The sequence below is a fragment of the Adelges cooleyi genome, unplaced genomic scaffold (genome assembly GCF_023614345.1).
Source record: "Adelges cooleyi isolate 19-005CV unplaced genomic scaffold, UGA_ACOO_1.1 ACOO_flye_CR_arks_rails_tigmint_CR_PRNA_8, whole genome shotgun sequence".
Classification (NCBI taxonomy): domain Eukaryota; kingdom Metazoa; phylum Arthropoda; class Insecta; order Hemiptera; family Adelgidae; genus Adelges; species Adelges cooleyi.
Window position 1 is genome coordinate 1,314,287 of NW_026096513.1, and position 18,834 is coordinate 1,333,120.

General features: G+C 28.1%; 1 protein-coding gene across 1 annotated transcript in view; it reads right to left on the minus strand.

Moving 5' to 3' along the window:
• Positions 1-1,197: 1,197 nt before the first annotated feature.
• LOC126845730 (neuroglobin-1-like) overlaps positions 1,198-18,834 on the minus strand; it is a 69,671-nt gene continuing 52,034 nt past the window's right edge. Inside the window, exons 3-5 of the mRNA XM_050584585.1 lie at positions 18,511-18,615; positions 7,045-7,165; positions 1,198-1,885 (exon numbers count right to left, since the gene is read on the minus strand). Of these exons, the coding sequence (XP_050440542.1) occupies positions 1,721-1,885; positions 7,045-7,165; positions 18,511-18,615 (391 nt within the window). The 3' untranslated portion in view covers positions 1,198-1,720. The remainder of the gene's footprint in view (positions 1,886-7,044; positions 7,166-18,510; positions 18,616-18,834) is intronic.

Genomic DNA, 18,834 nt, shown 5'->3' on the forward strand with positions numbered 1-18,834 from the left:
TATTATTATGGTTAGAATATCGGTGGTTTTTTGGGGACATGATATTTTTTCCAAACATTTTACACATTTGCACACATTTTATTTGTTGACCGTTGTGCCCAAGGAAAAAGGCTTGCAGAAGGTTTTAATGTGTTCAAAGATTATGAACGTCTGTTCGGGAAAGCCTTTTGAATTGTACCAACTCAACTTTATCCCAAGGGAAATTCGTGACAGAAATGTAGTTTTCTTTTTAGATGGATGTTTTTTTTAAATTGAATATTTCAAAGATTATATTATATTATATATATTTAGTCAAATTATACTACATCCAAAATCGTTTAAAGAAAAGTTATATAAACGATTTACCTTTATGTAGAATTTTTAATTCGGAAAATATTTTATTTGTTTTTATACATTAAACATGAAATATTGTTTTTAATTATTAAATGTACGCAAAGATCATTTAAATTTCTACTTTGACAATTTTCAATAGTAGTGTTTTTCATTTAATGTCCAGTATTATTTTTTGCCAATTCGAAAAAGTTATTCAACACAATGTTGTCGTTTACATAATTATAATAACTTGTATCCAGCCAACTTTTTATACCGTCAAAACAAGTTATATGTATTTTATAAATGTTGCTACAACAAACGGCAAACGCAATGTACATTTTGATAAAACTGAATGGTTTCGTTGAGTATTATCTATATTTATTATATATATATGTATATACAACATCCATTAAATGGCGTACCTACGTAGACTTATAACCAAAACATATAACGTCGAGTGCAAAACTGATGGATGATTCGAAATGAGACAATGACGTATGTTTGTTTCACAACCATATTCATTATTTTCGATATGCCTTAGTAAGCGAGTGTTTGTTAACTGTAAAAGTTAGAAAATCACGGTACCTCTATCCTCATTTCGTATCGAGCAAAAATCAATAATATTCTTCGATATGCTGCTTTTAGTTTTTATTATATCAAATTCTATGTTATATACAATTGATATGTATAGCGAACTGCAAAGGTTATAATTAGACCATTTCTCTGTTCTTGAATTAATTGAAACAATTAAAACCTAACCAAAATCACCTATGAAAAATAATACTATAAAAACAAATACTTAACCTTGTACAATGTAAAAGATAGATTATGTCAGGTAAGAAAAAAAAACAATATTCATTATGTCGTAATTTTCATCGTGTTTTTATTATTATTATTATTATTAAATGTAAGCAATACAGTGTTATACATAATTGATCTAACGCATGGTCATAAGTTATAACTACCGTACATTGATACTTCTTACACAATTCCTACTGACTATAATAGTAATATTAATTATGTTCTGTACACACAGTAAGATTATATAATATTTGTGTATCAACAGTACGTTTTCTCTCTCATATTATGACAATATCGCGAGAGCAATTTTTATCGTGATAACATAATATTCGTTATTTTCTAAATTGAAATGTTATCCTAGTATTTTTTACTTTTTTTTCTCTACCAAAACGATGTATAATTTATATTTTATGTCCACGAATGGTAGCGATAATATTATTATTTAGGCAATAACTTCATAAATACATAACATTTTTTTTATCACGTATCGACTAGAATTCTTGTTGTAAATGAAAAACAAAATCAAATATATTGAAACTCAGTATAGACAATGAAGTATGACTTCATCGTTTATACTTGGTGTCCTGTGTGTTTGTGCACAGCTGTGTTAAGCGGCAGGTTTTTTCACTTTAAACCTTTCTTCGGCCGCCATCGAACCCTTCATGATGTACGCCATATTGAGAAAAAGCGTAGTCCACGCCGATTGTGTTTCCTCGGTCCATCTCTCTATCAACGACGGTTGAATTGCCATAATAAACTGTGGTCCAATTAACTAAAAACGAAAAAAAAATTTAAAAAACCTGCGGTTAATACTTTTGATGATACATTTATTTCGTATTAAAACTGTATTAATAATTTATTCTCATTTATTATTTCTTTATTACTGTAGTGAATTTTAAAACGATTTTGTCTTTGTTAAGACTTAAAAGTTAAAACACTAAAGCGGTGTATACAAACGGCCAACGGGTAATTTATAGTCATTGCCTGACCGCATCAACTATAAAAAGTATTAGGCTACTTATTAGGTGAATATATTTTGCTCGCCACATGTCATTTACAATGACTTTGAAACTTCTCTCGTTCATTACTAGACATTACCCTCGTGCGTTTGAAAGTACAGATGAAGTTTGGTGTACACATTTCTAGGCCGTTCTACCGTGTATTTCACAACGTTTTCCGGTTGTATAAAATATAACGTTTTTGTTCCTAATGGAAATGGTTTTGTATAAATGTTCAACATTGTGGAGATGAAGGAAAAGCGGTAGAACAACTCGAGTGCTCTATTCGTAAGCTTTACATTAGTTCGTGCACGTTATAATAATATAATGTACAAAGAAACGGGTTACATGCAAATGACCTCTGACAGTCTTGTATTGTGTTGTTAGGCCAAAGTGGCAAAAGGGTTCAAGTTTGGATAACCCGGTGGAAACGTTATATTTCGTAGGCCTGTCTATTGTTGTTTAAGTCACATCACATGATTATTGTGGTCTCTATTATATAAGCAATAGAAATCTTAGAACGCCAGAAATAACAAAAGATTAAAGAACTGAAAATAAAGACGATTTTTATGCAGTAATATAAATTAGGGAAACGGAAACTCAATTTAATGATGATTTTTTTTTTATAAATTCTAGATAAAAAACTGCAAAAGTTAACAAGATTGATCTTATGAATGCAGCTATAAGAGCACTACTAATTATTGGTGTATTGTTAGTACTTGTCTGTTCCATTATTTTTATATTATTTTATTAATTATATAGTAATTTGGATAAAAGTCAGAAACTATAGTGATTCGCTTAGAACCAAATTGATTTATATTTAAAAAAAGTAATTTATTAGGACGACAAAAAAAAAAAAAAAATTGAGATTTTTCATGACAGAATTTGTGTTTTAAATGATTGTCAAGAATAAACGGTGAAATGATAACATTGCAAAGACGTTCCTAAAACATTTTGGGTATAACGAAACCAATTTACTCAAGAAAATAATTTATATAAAACCATTTATTCATAATTCATTAAGGACTATTGTCGTAGTAATGTTGGGCATGAGACACTCTATAAAGTTATTTATGAGCAATGTATTTTTTATACTAGGGGGAAATTCGACATTCGTACAGAGACAAAACGTGTAAGACTAGTGACTATAGACAAATATTTACTTTTTAGTTTTCATTCATAAGCCGATTGTTATTCCCCCTGGGAGTATCAACTCGTACTTTGATTTTAATCGAGCTGTCAAAATGCTAACGGGCGCAAGTTTACTGTGTAGTACAATAGAAAACTTTAAAAGTTTATCACTTGTCTTGTACACGCTTTAATTTGTATAAAAGAAAATATTACACGAATATATTCGTATTCACTATAATATTATGTACGAGGCGTTAGCTCACAAGTGCCTCGATCGATCCATCGAGCAAGTTATTAAAGGTCTATGTGTAGGTATATATGTATTTAAGTTTTCAAAATTTTTATCTAAGTACTTATCGGGTTGGGTTGTAGAAATAAGAACGCGCTGCGTATGACTAAAAAAAGATACATACAAAAACCGCTGACGTGTAACTATAATAGGCTACTTGACTAAGGGCCTTCCATTATATTTTTTAAGCCACTTCTAGATATGCTCAACCGATATTTCCTTACACTTATAAGTTATAAATACTATACTAGTATATTGACGAATAGGGAAGAATAGTCAATTTTACTTCCACCTTTCCATTCCTGCTGCCTAATTTAATAATATAATGAAGAACCTAATGCTGTTCAATGCTAATACCGCCAATATTGGCTTTTCTATTTAAAATATTTTCTGTGAAGTAAATAGTACCTATACATTTTAACAACTGCTGAATAGCTTGTACTAACTAAAAGTATACGTATATAGCAGTAAAATGTAAGTATTCGATATTTACAAAAACTTGCTTGGTGTTAATTTATGTATAGATTAAATATATACTGTAATGTCATTAGTGCAAAATGGTGTATCTGTAGAAATCAGAATAACATTTTTTTTTCAACATAAGATAAATAAAGTTACAGTAAAAATTATTAAGTATATAAAACCATAAAACTATAACAATATTGTTGCTCGTGGCTTTAAATAAAAAACTTTTTTTTGTGGGTTCTAAGTGAAAAAAACTATTTTTATATCAATATGAACCTGAGATGGTGTTATTAAATATGAGTAAGCGTTAATCGAGAATAGCGTTAATTAAAACAAATTAAATTTTTAAAAATATTATAAATTAAATTTATACAAAGAATTAAATTAAAATAATATTCATTAAAATGTATCAAAAAAAGATTATATTATTTAAAAATTATAAGTAATGTACTGTCACAGACTTCTCGCGTTGAAACCTTAACATAATCAAATTAACAAATTACCTCTATAAAATATTATGTGGTTAGTGTTTAGACATAAAATGAGTTTCACTTCAAGAATATTTAATTATTAAGTTTATATGATCTTGGCGTATCTCACACAAGTGAAGTCGACTAGCCTAATTTTATCTTCCGTTATTTAGATTCGTTATCATTCCTCTACCCATACAGCTATTGACTTGTGTCTTCTCCTGTTCACTTATTTATTGTTGCTAAATTAACTTACCTTGATTATAGATAAATTAATATTTCTTAAATATGGTTAAATTAAATATGTGTGTATTATATTAGTATTTTTTATATTCTTATCAATTCTATTATTATATTATATTATTAACAAATAATGAAATATTAGCTTTAATGTAAAATTAATCACAGGGTGCTCTGAGTAAATTATATTGTTTCGGACATAAAATAACTAAGTATCGTATAAGTAATTAGGGAGTAAAAAAAATACAAAAGAGAGATGGTATAATATCAGAGCGCTGAGTAATTATATTGGGTTAAAAATGTCTAAATATATATATAATGTATTAACTAAAACAATGTGTTTGATAAAATGGGTATAATTAAAAGCGAAAAGTCATTAAAACAGCAAACAATAAAATACAGGATGTCTTTCATTATCAAGTCAGAATATTAAGAACTTATGTGAACGAGCTATTCGTTAACTCTCTCTTTGCGTTGTTCATTAAAAAAAAACACCCTATACACTGGAAGTTTAAGAAAACAAGCTGATGGAGATAATTAATGATGTATTAAATTTAATAAATAAAGAATAAAGTACAAGTGTTTCGAGGCTTGCAAGATATTTAAATGTATAATAAATATCACATAGCACTATATAAAAAAAAAAAGAATTAAACAGAGGTAAAAAACGCTGTCAAGGTTCGAATATTGATGGTAGACACTGGGCAGTATTTTAGAGGAAGAAATTTAGCTAAAAGAGATAATTTATCATATTTAAATACAATTTAAAACATAAATTAAAATAATGAAATACTATTCAAAAATAATTATCTGAAATATCATACCGTCGCTAAGAAAATGCGAATGAAAGGTCGCCTTTTTTACTATAAGATCTAAAGAGATAAAAAAGTGTCATTACTATTTGCTTATTTTGCATTTTTTAAAAATAAATCACTGCGTGTACTACATATAAAAACAAAAATAAATAGTCCACAAGGTTAATAAATAATTCAATACCTAGTATACGCTGCAACACACGCAAGTATCAATATTGCATAACCAGAGTGCCGACTTCACAAATTTATTCGAGCATCCACATTCCACATAATATAATGTACACATACATACCTAACGCAACGGTTTAATTTTTATTTTTGTTAACGATACTATTTTTTTAGCTTATATTTATACATGAAACTAATACCTAACTTAATAATTAAAAGTGTTAATTACCATAGAACAACTAGAATATAAGTGTAATATTTTCACATACATAATATATTGGTTATTTGATAAAGTTAATATCAGTCTCCATATTAATTGGTCGTGCTTGATTTTGTATTGAACATTTTATAGGTTTTATTAGAAAATAATTGTAAAGGAGCGCATTTTATTGAGAAACAATTTGACTGTAAATTCAGTTAGACAGTTTTACGATTTAATCTACGTTGTCGACGGTCTGGGGAATAATAATTTTAATTGGTAAGTTGATCGATAAAATCGTATCGCCATCCGCCCAAATGTCCGGGAACACGGCCGTTATACCGAGTGGTGTTGTACATTAATAGGTGCTGTACATTATCTCTGTACGCGTTAGTAACCAGCGCATTTAATTAAAATCCAAATATTACCGTTTCGCCGAAAAAAAAAATTAAACAAACGTTATTCATCTCAACGCTATGATCTTTATTGTAGACACGTGTGTACGAATCGTTTAAAGTAATACTATGCCATTTAGTGTAGTATACATGTAGTGTAGGGGAAAAAATATCAATTGTTGATCTAAGGTAAATTTTTTTACACATGACATATATAGTTTTTACTTAGTAACTTAATTTATACTCTTTTTGGCCTTGTTAATATTTGAAAACTAGAAATATTGCCCTATACGATATTTATGTTAATAGCATTTAAGTTTAACTTTGAAAAGTATGGCTAACGGAAATAATTAAATTTTATTTATACATTTTTCAATCGTGAACATGATTTATTTCACTTATTAGCATTTTAAAGTAGTAGACAGCTTACATAATCTAGTTCATGGATTTTGTTTGCTCAACATTGATTGTATTTAATATCAACATGATGATACTGTATACAACAACAAAATTATTATTTATTAAAAATACGAATATTTGTGAATCTTGAATCGACTTGACAAATATGTATAATTACTTGTAATACACTTGTCACAGTATCGAAACAGTGTAAGTTATTTGGGATCTTAACTCAAGTATCGATACAAGTGCTAAAATAACATGGTTTAACTCTTATTATTATTGCTACGGAGAAAAACATTTTAATGAATATTAATATATATATATATATATTTTATTCAGATTTTGTGGTATGTACTTACATCTACGTATTTTTGTTTGGCTCCATAATGATAGTGTTTTTTACCCAAATCTCTCAAAAGAGTTTCCAATTTATCTGGCTCATACAATCTTGCGACTGCCTTTTGAACAAACGCCATGACCCTGCAACAAATTAATAAGATATGATGATATTATGTATATTATTCCTAGTATTGATTTAGTTACATTAATTATTTAAAAAACAAGAATCAATTTGTTTCCTTGAGGTTTGACACTAGAATGCAGTGACGAGTGTAAATTTCTAATACTTCCGAATCCTTTCCCCATATTTGGATAATATATTTGGATTATTAAAATAAAATTGTCCATTAATTATATCGGTTTACCAACAATTATTATTCTACGGTATTTTATACGAATTTAGGAAGTATTCTGCACACATTTAACATTTAAATATACAAATTAATATTTTTAATTAAAAGATTAAAATTAAATTACTTTCTTCACTTGTTATAAACATAGCATTACATAACAATTGGATTTGAGATAAAAAGGAATCGTTAAAACAAAACAAAAAACAACCCTACAGCATAAATAGTTGGTTTAAGAAGAAAACCTTGAAATTAATGGAAATGCCGGAGCTTGAAATTAGTCAATCGTAAACTTCAAACACAAAGGCATACATCGCATTAATTAAATAATTCAAATCAGAGTTTTTCTGCAAAGAACTCAAGTAAGATTGTACATGTTTAAATTATAATAATAGGCTAATCTACTGATAATATTTATAAAATTCATAATAATTTACACAATAGTTATATCAAGTTTGAACTTATTTTTTTTTTTATTTGATTCTTTGTGATATTTTCTAACATCATGTGTATGTACAAATTATGAAAAACTCTATATTTACTTTCTTAATTAAAATTGTAAATTTATGTAACAATAGTTATAGCTACTAGCACTATTATGTTCGAGTTTCAGAAAAAAGTTGAGAGCCTAGATAATCATATAATATATTGGTTTAAATAAGACTTTATAAAATAGCATGATATTCAAAATAAAAACCAGTATGTATAATAATTAATTAAAATATGTAAATTCATACTATAAAAGTATAATATAATATATTTTAAATGCTAGCATAATTATTTACTTTGTAATTATGTTCATATCTAGGATTTATAGAATTTTCAAAACAATCTCCAAATGCAGCATATTATCATTTTGATGTTCTTGGTAACACTTAACAGCGTTAAAAACCAAAATATTTATAAAACGTTTTCTCTAATTCTCTGGTAAGTTTCCATATTTCCTAAGAATTTATTAAGACATGAGATACTATAAACTTTGAAAGACTTTCTACTGCTCATTTTACAGTAGGTAATTATTTATCAAAGACTTGACAAATTTTACAAATTCATATTTTTATTTTTCAATTATTACTCTAGAAGCCCTGAACTATGGAAACAAAATAGTTATAGTATAAAGTAACTTTCTCGGTTGTGGTAAGCTTTATATTTTGTTTTTAGTTGCATATGTCAGGAAATATTTTTGGAGTAAGCAAATATTATAACAACGAAGAATAAATTCTAAAGATGAAATGAAAATTTTTGAATAGCAGTGGGTTTGGAAAACTACAATGATACCGATCGCCATGCCAGTCTACTGATTGTAATAATTGATATTGTAATTAATTTTAATGCGCAGCTTTTCCGCTCGATTAATGTTTTGAAGTACGTTTGTATAGTTGACTTAATGTTTTCAATCAGTGTAGATTGAAACATTATTACAAACACTATTTTAGGGTTCGATACTTTTGAAACGGAAATATTTAGTGTATTATAGAAATAATTTATGTAAACGCGGTCACGCAAACGGCGAAACGTTCATATATTATTAAAACACTTCGGTGGCAAACACAACACAGTGAAGTGTGCTAGTAAATAATGATACAATATGGTCCCTAAACCGAAAGCCTAGATTGGAAATATAAAGCAGACACTTAAATATATATGTACAGCTACAATGTTGTACATTTCTTTGACAGATATTTAAATGAAGGTGACGCGCGAAAAAATATTATTACCATACAAATGTGTTGTAAAATATAAAAGCATAATAATTGTACTAAATAATTTACAAGTCATCAATAAATACTGTCGTATAAGGTATTAACCAATACGCACAATAAACACACACAAAACTATAAGTCTTTTTTGATAAGTGCAATGAGTATTACTCTAATTACGATTCGCAGTATATCGGGCCAGCTACACCTAAACTCGCAAGGAACTTTCGTACAGCCAGCACTCCTGACCTAGAGCTAAGCTTATATTTAACCCATACGCCTAACCATCAAAAAAAGAATTAGTGACTATTTTTAGTTATAATCTAAAGTGAGTCAGTGACTATTTCCCACATTGAAAATGTATTACAAGTAAGCTCAACGACCATATCAAAAAAAAAAAAATACCTTTTTAGAATATACTTGTTCTGTAAAATGTTCTTGTAATTAATCAAATGGTGTTTGAAAATTGTCGGTTTTTTAATTTTATAACATTTTCATAATAGTTTAACCCATTATGTATGAATAGTTAAACACCAGTTTTCTTTGGCTAAAACTATTAATAACTTTGTCAGCTAACCACCAGATTTAAACGTACATTTAAAGCTTTATTCGTATTATTTACTTATGAACTAACGGCGAGGATGACAAAGCTACATAAAACTTATATAAATTCACCAGAGTATAAATTATGATCGTTCTGTACATTTAAAGAATATTTTATTTGATGTGTTATGACAAGTAAAATGTTTTGTGCCACTTTCAGTAATATTGTTTATTTTACATGTCATTTTATATTGACGCAAAATCGATTTTTATAATAATAATTCATCAGAATAAATACATATACACTACTGCCTAATTCTGTACTTTTTTTTTGTGAGATATCACGGCGATACCATCTACCTAATTTTGTCTAATTATATACTTAAGCAAACCTCTAAATATATTATTGCCAGGAATTTTTTTTTTTTTGTAACTCACTACTCATACATTTTTTAAAGTTGTAAATTGTAACTTTTTTTTTTATAATAAACTAGTATTTTTTTACTGTTATTTTTATAGTTATCATACAACAGATTATTCGACACTAAACATAATAATGAGTATCTAAATTCATAAATTCTAAAATAAGAATAATATTGAATTAAAAAAAAAACAAATTATATTAATGATTTCTACTTCTTGTTACTTGTAACTATCTGGTATTATTATGATACCGAATTTTTTAAATTAAGCTTCCCTGCAAATGTGTTTATTTTATCCATACTTTTCGATTAAGTGACCAGGTAGTCGCTTTGATCAATAATAAATGGTAGAGTTATTATGCGTATAGATAAAAAAATATATCTCTGTAAAACCTACTCCTTTTTAGTTCAATCGATACTTTTTTTGAACCATAAAACTTTTTCAGAATCCTAGCAATTATAGACTTTAGAGTATGTACTCGTAAATATTAAAAAGGACAATTTTTGTTGTATTTAAATATAACAACAAAATATATGAGGTAATATGAAAAACCAATAGTAATAACGTATTGTCGAGAAGTTAAAAACTTTACACCTAATAAAAAAATACATTAAAATTTGACGGACTAATTAAATATTTATAACATGACTGACTGTTCCAATATAATATAATAGATATTGGATAACACCCACCTGGGTTTATTAATTAGACCATAATGACTAAACTTCTAACGGGTATACGATTTTTATTTTGACTTAAAAATGTATAATGGCATAGCGGTATACAAAGGCTAGATAAGTAAAATGTATGCGTTGCTAAAAACCACTTGAGTTGGCTGCCATTTTTTATCCGTAACAAGTTTTTAAACTAGGCTTATGTGTTACAAAAACCAAATATATTTTTAATGGTTGACTATAATGATCAATTTGTTTTAAAATTATTGAATGTCAACATAAATCGCTATATGTATCGTTTTGTTTCAATTTGGTAAAAAATTACAAATTGCATAAATGTGAATCGAAGAAGTAATAACGTAACGCAGTTTAAAACATTAAAACGACTCATATAATAGGTTTTAGATGGATCCAGGTTTTTACATCTAAAACTATGTATAATTTATATTTTGCTATGGATATTTTTTAGCTTTATCGTTAAACTCACAATAATAGTATACTCTATAACGCATAAAATGTGTTATCATACAAAATGTGTAGCCAATGTACAAATTTTAAACGTAAAAATAAATATTAACATTTTTAACAGTACTGCGCTAGAGTTATTCTATGTACATATTTATATATATCTTCAAAAATGTCTCTTAATAAACCTTTGTCATAAAAAAAGATAATACTAAAAGTACTAAAAATCCTTTAGGGGAGAATTTTACGCTTCTCGTTAATACAAAAACGCAGGCTAGTTTATATAAATTTAACATAAAATATTCTTGAATTCCATGAGGATTTGACGTATGCTTTTAGCAGAATAAATATAATTTTAAATACAGTACTTGCTGCGACGTCGCACATTGGCAATACAAAAAATATCAATAGAAACTATCGATTTATACATTAAAATTGTATTTCATTAAAAATATCAAGTAAATCAAGATTGATAACTATTGAATAATAATTATATTTTTTACTATTGAAAACTATGAGATCAGGTATAGTAAAATGTATGAAACATACACAATTTCAGAATAATGTTATTTATAATTTATCACATACAATATGGGTACGCTACTGCTTATAAAACATGTCAGTTAATTTTTGTACATTCAAATGTGGTAGGAGCAGATTTTTTATAATTTAATTATAATTTTATTAAATTTTTACAATTTAATAGTAAAGCACAATACGTATTCAGGAAATATTATTTTCAGTCCGACACATTCGCATTAGTTTTTAACGGTCACCATTACAATTTAACCGTGCTAAAGCTAAAACTTTCTCGAAATTAATTACCTGTCAAATGACAACACATTTTTTATTTCGACCGTTTTTAATGGGAACAAAATAGCGGTACTCTTTTATGGATTGTGTAGTCAATAGGCCGTTAATTGACCCACACTTTCGTCGCGATTTTCCAATGTATTGTTTGCAAGACCACTTATTGGTGGGTGTCTAAGTCATTGTTGGAGCTCACGCCAATGTTGAATTCTCGTTAGCATTGTTGGAAATCGATTGAGTATTGTGATTTATTAAAACACGGCCGTGATTGTTGGTTCGGTTAATTTTTGGAATATTTAGGATTGCAAACATATTTTATTAGGAACAACTAGTAGATATTACTTTGTGATGCTCGAGAATCTAGTAACTCGATAACTTTTTACACCGGCAATAGGATATTTTATTGAATATAACGATAACGGTAATTTGATATTATTCGCAAAGTAAAACTATGACTTTTATACAAATAATATAAACACGGTTAAAAAACGATGTAAAATGCCTCTCTATTCACAGATATTATTGTATTTATGATTACAATAACTTCATCATATTTCATAAAGTTAACTTACGAACTGTAGTAATAATGTGTATGCAACAAAAATATATCTTATCTACACCAAGTAAAAAGCAAAAAGAAAATATATGAAAACAAGGTGACTCGCACAAAGAGTAAGATAATTATTTTGTGGGAAATGCATTTTATAATAATTACAGTGCTTGGCCCAGTTTTTTTTATCAACAGTCTGAAAAATACTTCTTGGCAACAAACTCGACACGCTTTGTCAATGGTGGTAATCTACGTACAAATCCTTATTATCCTATACTCGTTTTTTCTTTTTACATCCGTTAGTTTTGTTGACGGAAAAATACTTCGGACACTAATTTACTAGTATGACACCACCGGACACAAAAGACCTGCAAGGATATACATCTAATTTATTATGTATATATATATGCGTGTATTATTTAAAATCCTTCTTGTTGTATTTTAAGGTCGGGAAAGTTTATAAAGCAGATTCAATTATTCAACGTCAAAAATTTTAAATAATAGTAACTCATCCCGTCTTGTCCATTTTCCTTCTACCGCAAATAATAAAAGTTGGTCACTTGTGTTTCATATAATAATAAACTTTTTAAAACCCATTTACAGTTTCGAATAAGTAGTCACCTTTTTACAAAAAACCAAAAATATATATATATACCTTTTAGATAATGTTTTAATATTTTAGGTGTAGTAATAATACGTGTAATCTAAATGTGAAAAAATCTGCGTGTATATTTATAAATATTTAGTTATTTTAACGTAAGGAAGGAGATGATGATTCATTGAAGCAGTTGGCGCCTGTTTATAAAATGTAATTACGCCTAACCTAACCGTAACGGGTAATCCAAATCCGGCATCTTTTCTTTGTAATGAAAAGGCCGGACGTGCGCGTCTACAAACGTCAGAGACATTTTTATTTATTTATTTTTTGATGCACGTGATTCATGATTGCGCGGGTCTCATAATAGTATAATATTAAGTATTACACTGAAACGCACAAAAGAGTAAATCGTAAACGTTATTGTTGTATTGATTGAAAATACGTCTCGCTAAAAGATGCGGATAACATCTATTTCTGAAAATTAGGTATCGAAAGGTTTTAATGGCGAAACCCAATCGTTGAAGAAACTGGAACAGGGTGTGAAGGTTTTGGTAATTATTATAAATCGTGGAAATAACAATCCGGTTCCGGACCGTAATCCATGCCAGGTAATGCGACGTGTATTGCAACACAATAGCGGGCTGACCGCAGTTCGCACTTAAACGGTATACGTAAAATGTACACTTTTTCATACCATATAGTCAGCTTTTATACATTTTATAAGCACCCCATGGAAAGGGCTTCTATGTTTATGGCTTATTCTTTCATAAAGTACCCACGACAGAATGTTTTGTTCGGAGGATACTGTTTTTTTTGTCTAACCCCTTTTGCCGCCCTTCAAAGTTTTTCAATTCATATTTTTTACTCCTGTCTAGTGTGTTCTTTAAAAGAGAACGCCTATTTAGTGCGCATATACGAGTTTATGAAATTGGGTCGACAACAAAGCGAATCACTTTTGCTAAAAATTAAAAAAAAAAAAACTTATGACTCGGTAAACATTTTTGCACAGGCATGGTGGTTTATTAATTTGGAAATAACAATTATTTTAAAATATTATCTACAACACATGCAATTATTACTTATAAAATATTAAAGAAATATTTTATTACATTATGTTCAAATACCTGTATGGTCAAAATATATTTTATAGCAATTTCACGATATTTTTGAAAATGTTAAAATTTTATTTAATTCGTCATAGGTGAATACAATGTATGTTTTTTGTTGTAATTGTTATTTTATTATAATAACTAACTTAACACACATGCTACTAAGACCAGATAAACGAATGAGGTAAATTATAGACGAGGCAAAAGCGTAGGTTGTACCTATTTTAAACTAAGTAAACATTAGTAACAACTAACAATAGGTATTATAGTTTTATAATAGTAATGATAGACAGATTATTGACTATTTATAGTTATAAATTGGGAGTTGCTTGGAATTAATTAAAATAAACGGTCGTCTAAAATATATGGAATAATATACATAAAACATAACAATAGTTGTGTAGTAAATATAGTATATAGGTATCATTTAATGTTTTAAATTATTGTCATAATATGTCTTATCTATTCATTTACAATCAACACAGTTCTGATAAGGACTCCTCCTTTGATAATGGTTTGCTTTAATATTTTTATTTTGTTTTTGTCATTTTTTGTTTGTTTAATTGGTATTTTAAATGCCTTACTATTATAATCTTCATTGTTATTCGTACTGTTACTCCAATGTTATATATAAAAAAGGGGAAACCCGTTTAATTTGTAATAAATAAATAAATATATGTGCATATTTTGATAAATTATTTATAGGTATATGTCTAAATGTTATCTAAAAGCAACATTATTATTGTTTTTGCAAAATACATACAACTCAAATTGTCTGTGTGCGTTGAGTACATATGTAATACACGTTGAGTAACAACTATGATATCGGTTACGCAATGTTTTAAATGCTATGATAAAAATGCAGTTTACTGTTTCATTAATTTAAATAATTGATAATTAATAAAGAGGGATTTATGTCGTCTTGTAAAAAATAGTAAATATTTTTTTTAAATTTAATTTTCCAAAATTAGCTTTTGTGTTAGTAATTACATTGATTGTAGATTTATTCAAAGTAATAAAAATATTATTACATATTATATTACAGCATATAACTATAACCATTATTAAACAAAATCTATAAAATATTCTACAGGATAAAAGATATTGTGTTAATCAAAACAACATGACACAGGCTATAACATTTTTATTGAAAACTTGGCCATTCTTAGTGCTGTGCATATTTTAATGTACCTCCTTATATTTCGCATTCTTGCCTTAAGTGTTTTTTTAATTTCGAGAGTAAAGAAAATATAAAATCAATTATTTAGTCCTAATCAAATGTTGCACGCAGTCGTTTGTATACTAATTGAAATGATAATAATAAAGGTTTATTTTTTCTACTTTTCTATCCATTGTAATCTCGACACCCCCGAAAACTAATATAAAGTCACATTAAACTAGTTATAACAAAATAACTACGTTTCTAATATTATATTATATCGAATGACGCGGCGAAAATAGTTGAAAATATTTAAGTTTTACATACTAAAAACGAATAGTCCATTATTATCTCTAACTCCGAAAAAAAAATGTTTGAAAATCGGTCTGGAAGTGTAGAAAATTAGTAAAAAAATACATTAAAAAAAATAGAGTAAGCAATAAAAATTGAAATTTGTTTTTGCTCTCCTCGAAAATTGCAAAAACTAAATTACGATTTTTTTCTCTGTGGTAGTAGATATTAAAAAAATTATATAAAACTAGATAAAAAAGCATTTTTTAGTCGAGTCTGCAACCACGAAAGAGCATTTTTATGTCTCGTTGAAGTACCGAATAAATTTAGAGTGTGGTGAAATTATAGATAATGAAATAGTATAACAACAAGCAGTAACAAGCTAGTATCTAAGGTGGCTAGTAAACATATCAAGTTTCTGGCTAATATTTTAGTGTTTTCATAATATCTGGACTAAAACAACCCCAACCTCATCCCTATCCCTCATCTCTCATCTCTTATCTCTTATCAGATACCAGCGTAACAAGTTTCTCGTCACAAGTTTTTGTAACACAAATAGTTAACGGAAAATCAGTCAGATTTTAGTTATAGTCCCTTTTGGGCGACATTCACAATACATAATAATATATGGTTTATTTAATTGGAAGTGGAAGTCCACTTCTATCCTTGACAAATTATGAGTCATTATTATTGTTAGCACGTCTAATAAATTGTCCATCTAGGGTGTATTTAGGTCAACAAAGCGTGTCAATCAGAATCAATAATATGCTTAAATAACAAAGGTAAAAAATCAATTAATAACCATTTACTCACACCGCTGGCTTGTCCCAAGGTCTATGGTTGACCCTTTCAAGGCAACTCTTGACATAGTGATAGGTCACTTGAAAAAAATGACATTAGCATAGTATAGTAGCATTGTCTGCAATTTTTGGAGAATACAGAAATTATGGTAATGAACGATAAATACTTAGCTCTATTTTAAGATACGTGAGGTTTTGATTTTTGATTGAAATTTGAGAGTTGGGTAAAAAATAAAATAACATACAATCTAATTGGTATATGTATGAAATACCTTGTATCTAAATTTAGCTTTCAAGTTTATTATAATATATACAACGGTTTTCTAAATAATGAAATTATGAAATCATTATTTCATTACTTCCCAGTTTTTTTAAAAATAATTTTACTTTTTTATAAGTATATTATATACATCTATACTTATATATATATATTATATTAATAAAAAGCTAAGTGCCCTATCTTATTTGCGTCGGCAAATAACGAGAAGTGATGCGTTTTGAAATTAAGCATTGAAATAATAAATTACCGGTTACTTCTTGAAGTCCTCGCCGGCTTATAATTATGTCGTGTTTAAGGGTTTCCAATCGAATTATGTTTTATCCTCGACGGTAGAGACTTCTTTCAATGTTAAAAATCGAGTATCATTGAACAAGTGTTGTGAAAAGCTGTCGTTGATATTATACACGTTTTCAAGTGCCGGTAAAAATATGATGATATTACACGACGTATCATCCAAAATACAATTACAGTAATCTTAAAGTGACAGAATTAGGTATTATGTGCTTCGACAGTTTAGGTGAGAAGCTCGAGCATGTTTTCTGGTGGATGTGCGCGAGAATGAACGAGTTTCGGCCGGCCGCCGCGCCGAGTGCGTTCTCTCGTAGCACGAAGTGTAGCGTTTTACACAAAAAATCAGCCACTGCGATTTCATGAACAAATAAAATTTTGATACCGGTTTATGATCTCATGATCATAAACATATATTTTTTAAAAAAACTTGATTGCGTTCGAAACGTCCAATGAGTGTTCATTTCATAAACAACATGTATAAAATAAGTGATGATTTCGCTAAGTTCAAGGATTTATAGCGCTGAAATCACGAGATGTGGTATTTGAACTATTCAAGATAAACTAAACAATATAACTTCGCAGATTCGTGAGGAGGCTAAATTAGCCTGGCTAATACTACAATGGTTGGAAAAGCTCTAGGGATCAGCTAAACAGAGAAAGACATAATACAATGTGACGTTGTGTGCATTATTCCATTTGCCTATACACTCGACGCGGAAACAAATATCTGATTTAATTTATGGTGGATTTGCATTAAGTGTGATTATAATTAACCAGTATAGTGATCGAATACTATTCTCATGATACACCACAGACGTATACTAACATGGACATTATGGATTTGATTATAAATAAAGCAATTAAGCTACAGTCTACTATGTTTAAGTTCAAGTATTTTTATGTTTGAAATGTATTTTAAGCTAAAAAATGCAACGCTATTTTATAGTTAAAATTTTCGTTTTGTTTGCTTTAAAAAAAAAAAACATTTATTTTTAAAATATGATTTACAAAAACAGCAAATTTCTACAATACTCTTTGGTTTGCTAACCCGTTATTATCGAGGAATAATACTGACGTCTATTGTATAGAGACATTCCATTAACAATATCTTAGGCACAATTATTTAAAAGCATTTTGTATAACTCCATCGGTTTATTACGTTCTGAAACCTGATTGAATAGCGCAGATTTTGATGGAAAGTGTATTGTGCAATTTTGGTGTTTAATTTGTACTGTTATAATGTATATTTTATTTAGTAGGGCGATTTTTTAATTATAGTACTAAGTTAGTAATTATGTTTTCTAATAGTATACCTACCTCAAAAGAATAAGAATATTTAATATTAATTATATACGTGCGAACATATCGCATCTACCTGTTTTTGTATTCATCATGACCGTGACCATAAATCATACTAGGTACACTTAAGTATAAAACACTTACCGTAAAGCATGATCCCTCAGTTGCCTGCTATGTTTTAAATCTTCAATTTCAACGCCTTTGAATGGCATGAATGATTGTTGAACATCCGGATGGGTTTCAAAAAGACTAAAAAATAAATACATTTTTCATTTAAAATGCAGTTTAATGCAAATCATTTTAATTAATGTTAAATATTCTAAACAAATAGTCAAGCCAAAAAATAGTAATGTCTAATAAAAGGTAAGCTAAGTTATGTATTCGATAAATCCCAATATAAGTAGTCGCTTAGCTCAAAATCTTTTTTTAGAAGATATAAACATCATCAATTAAGATAACGGCTTTTTT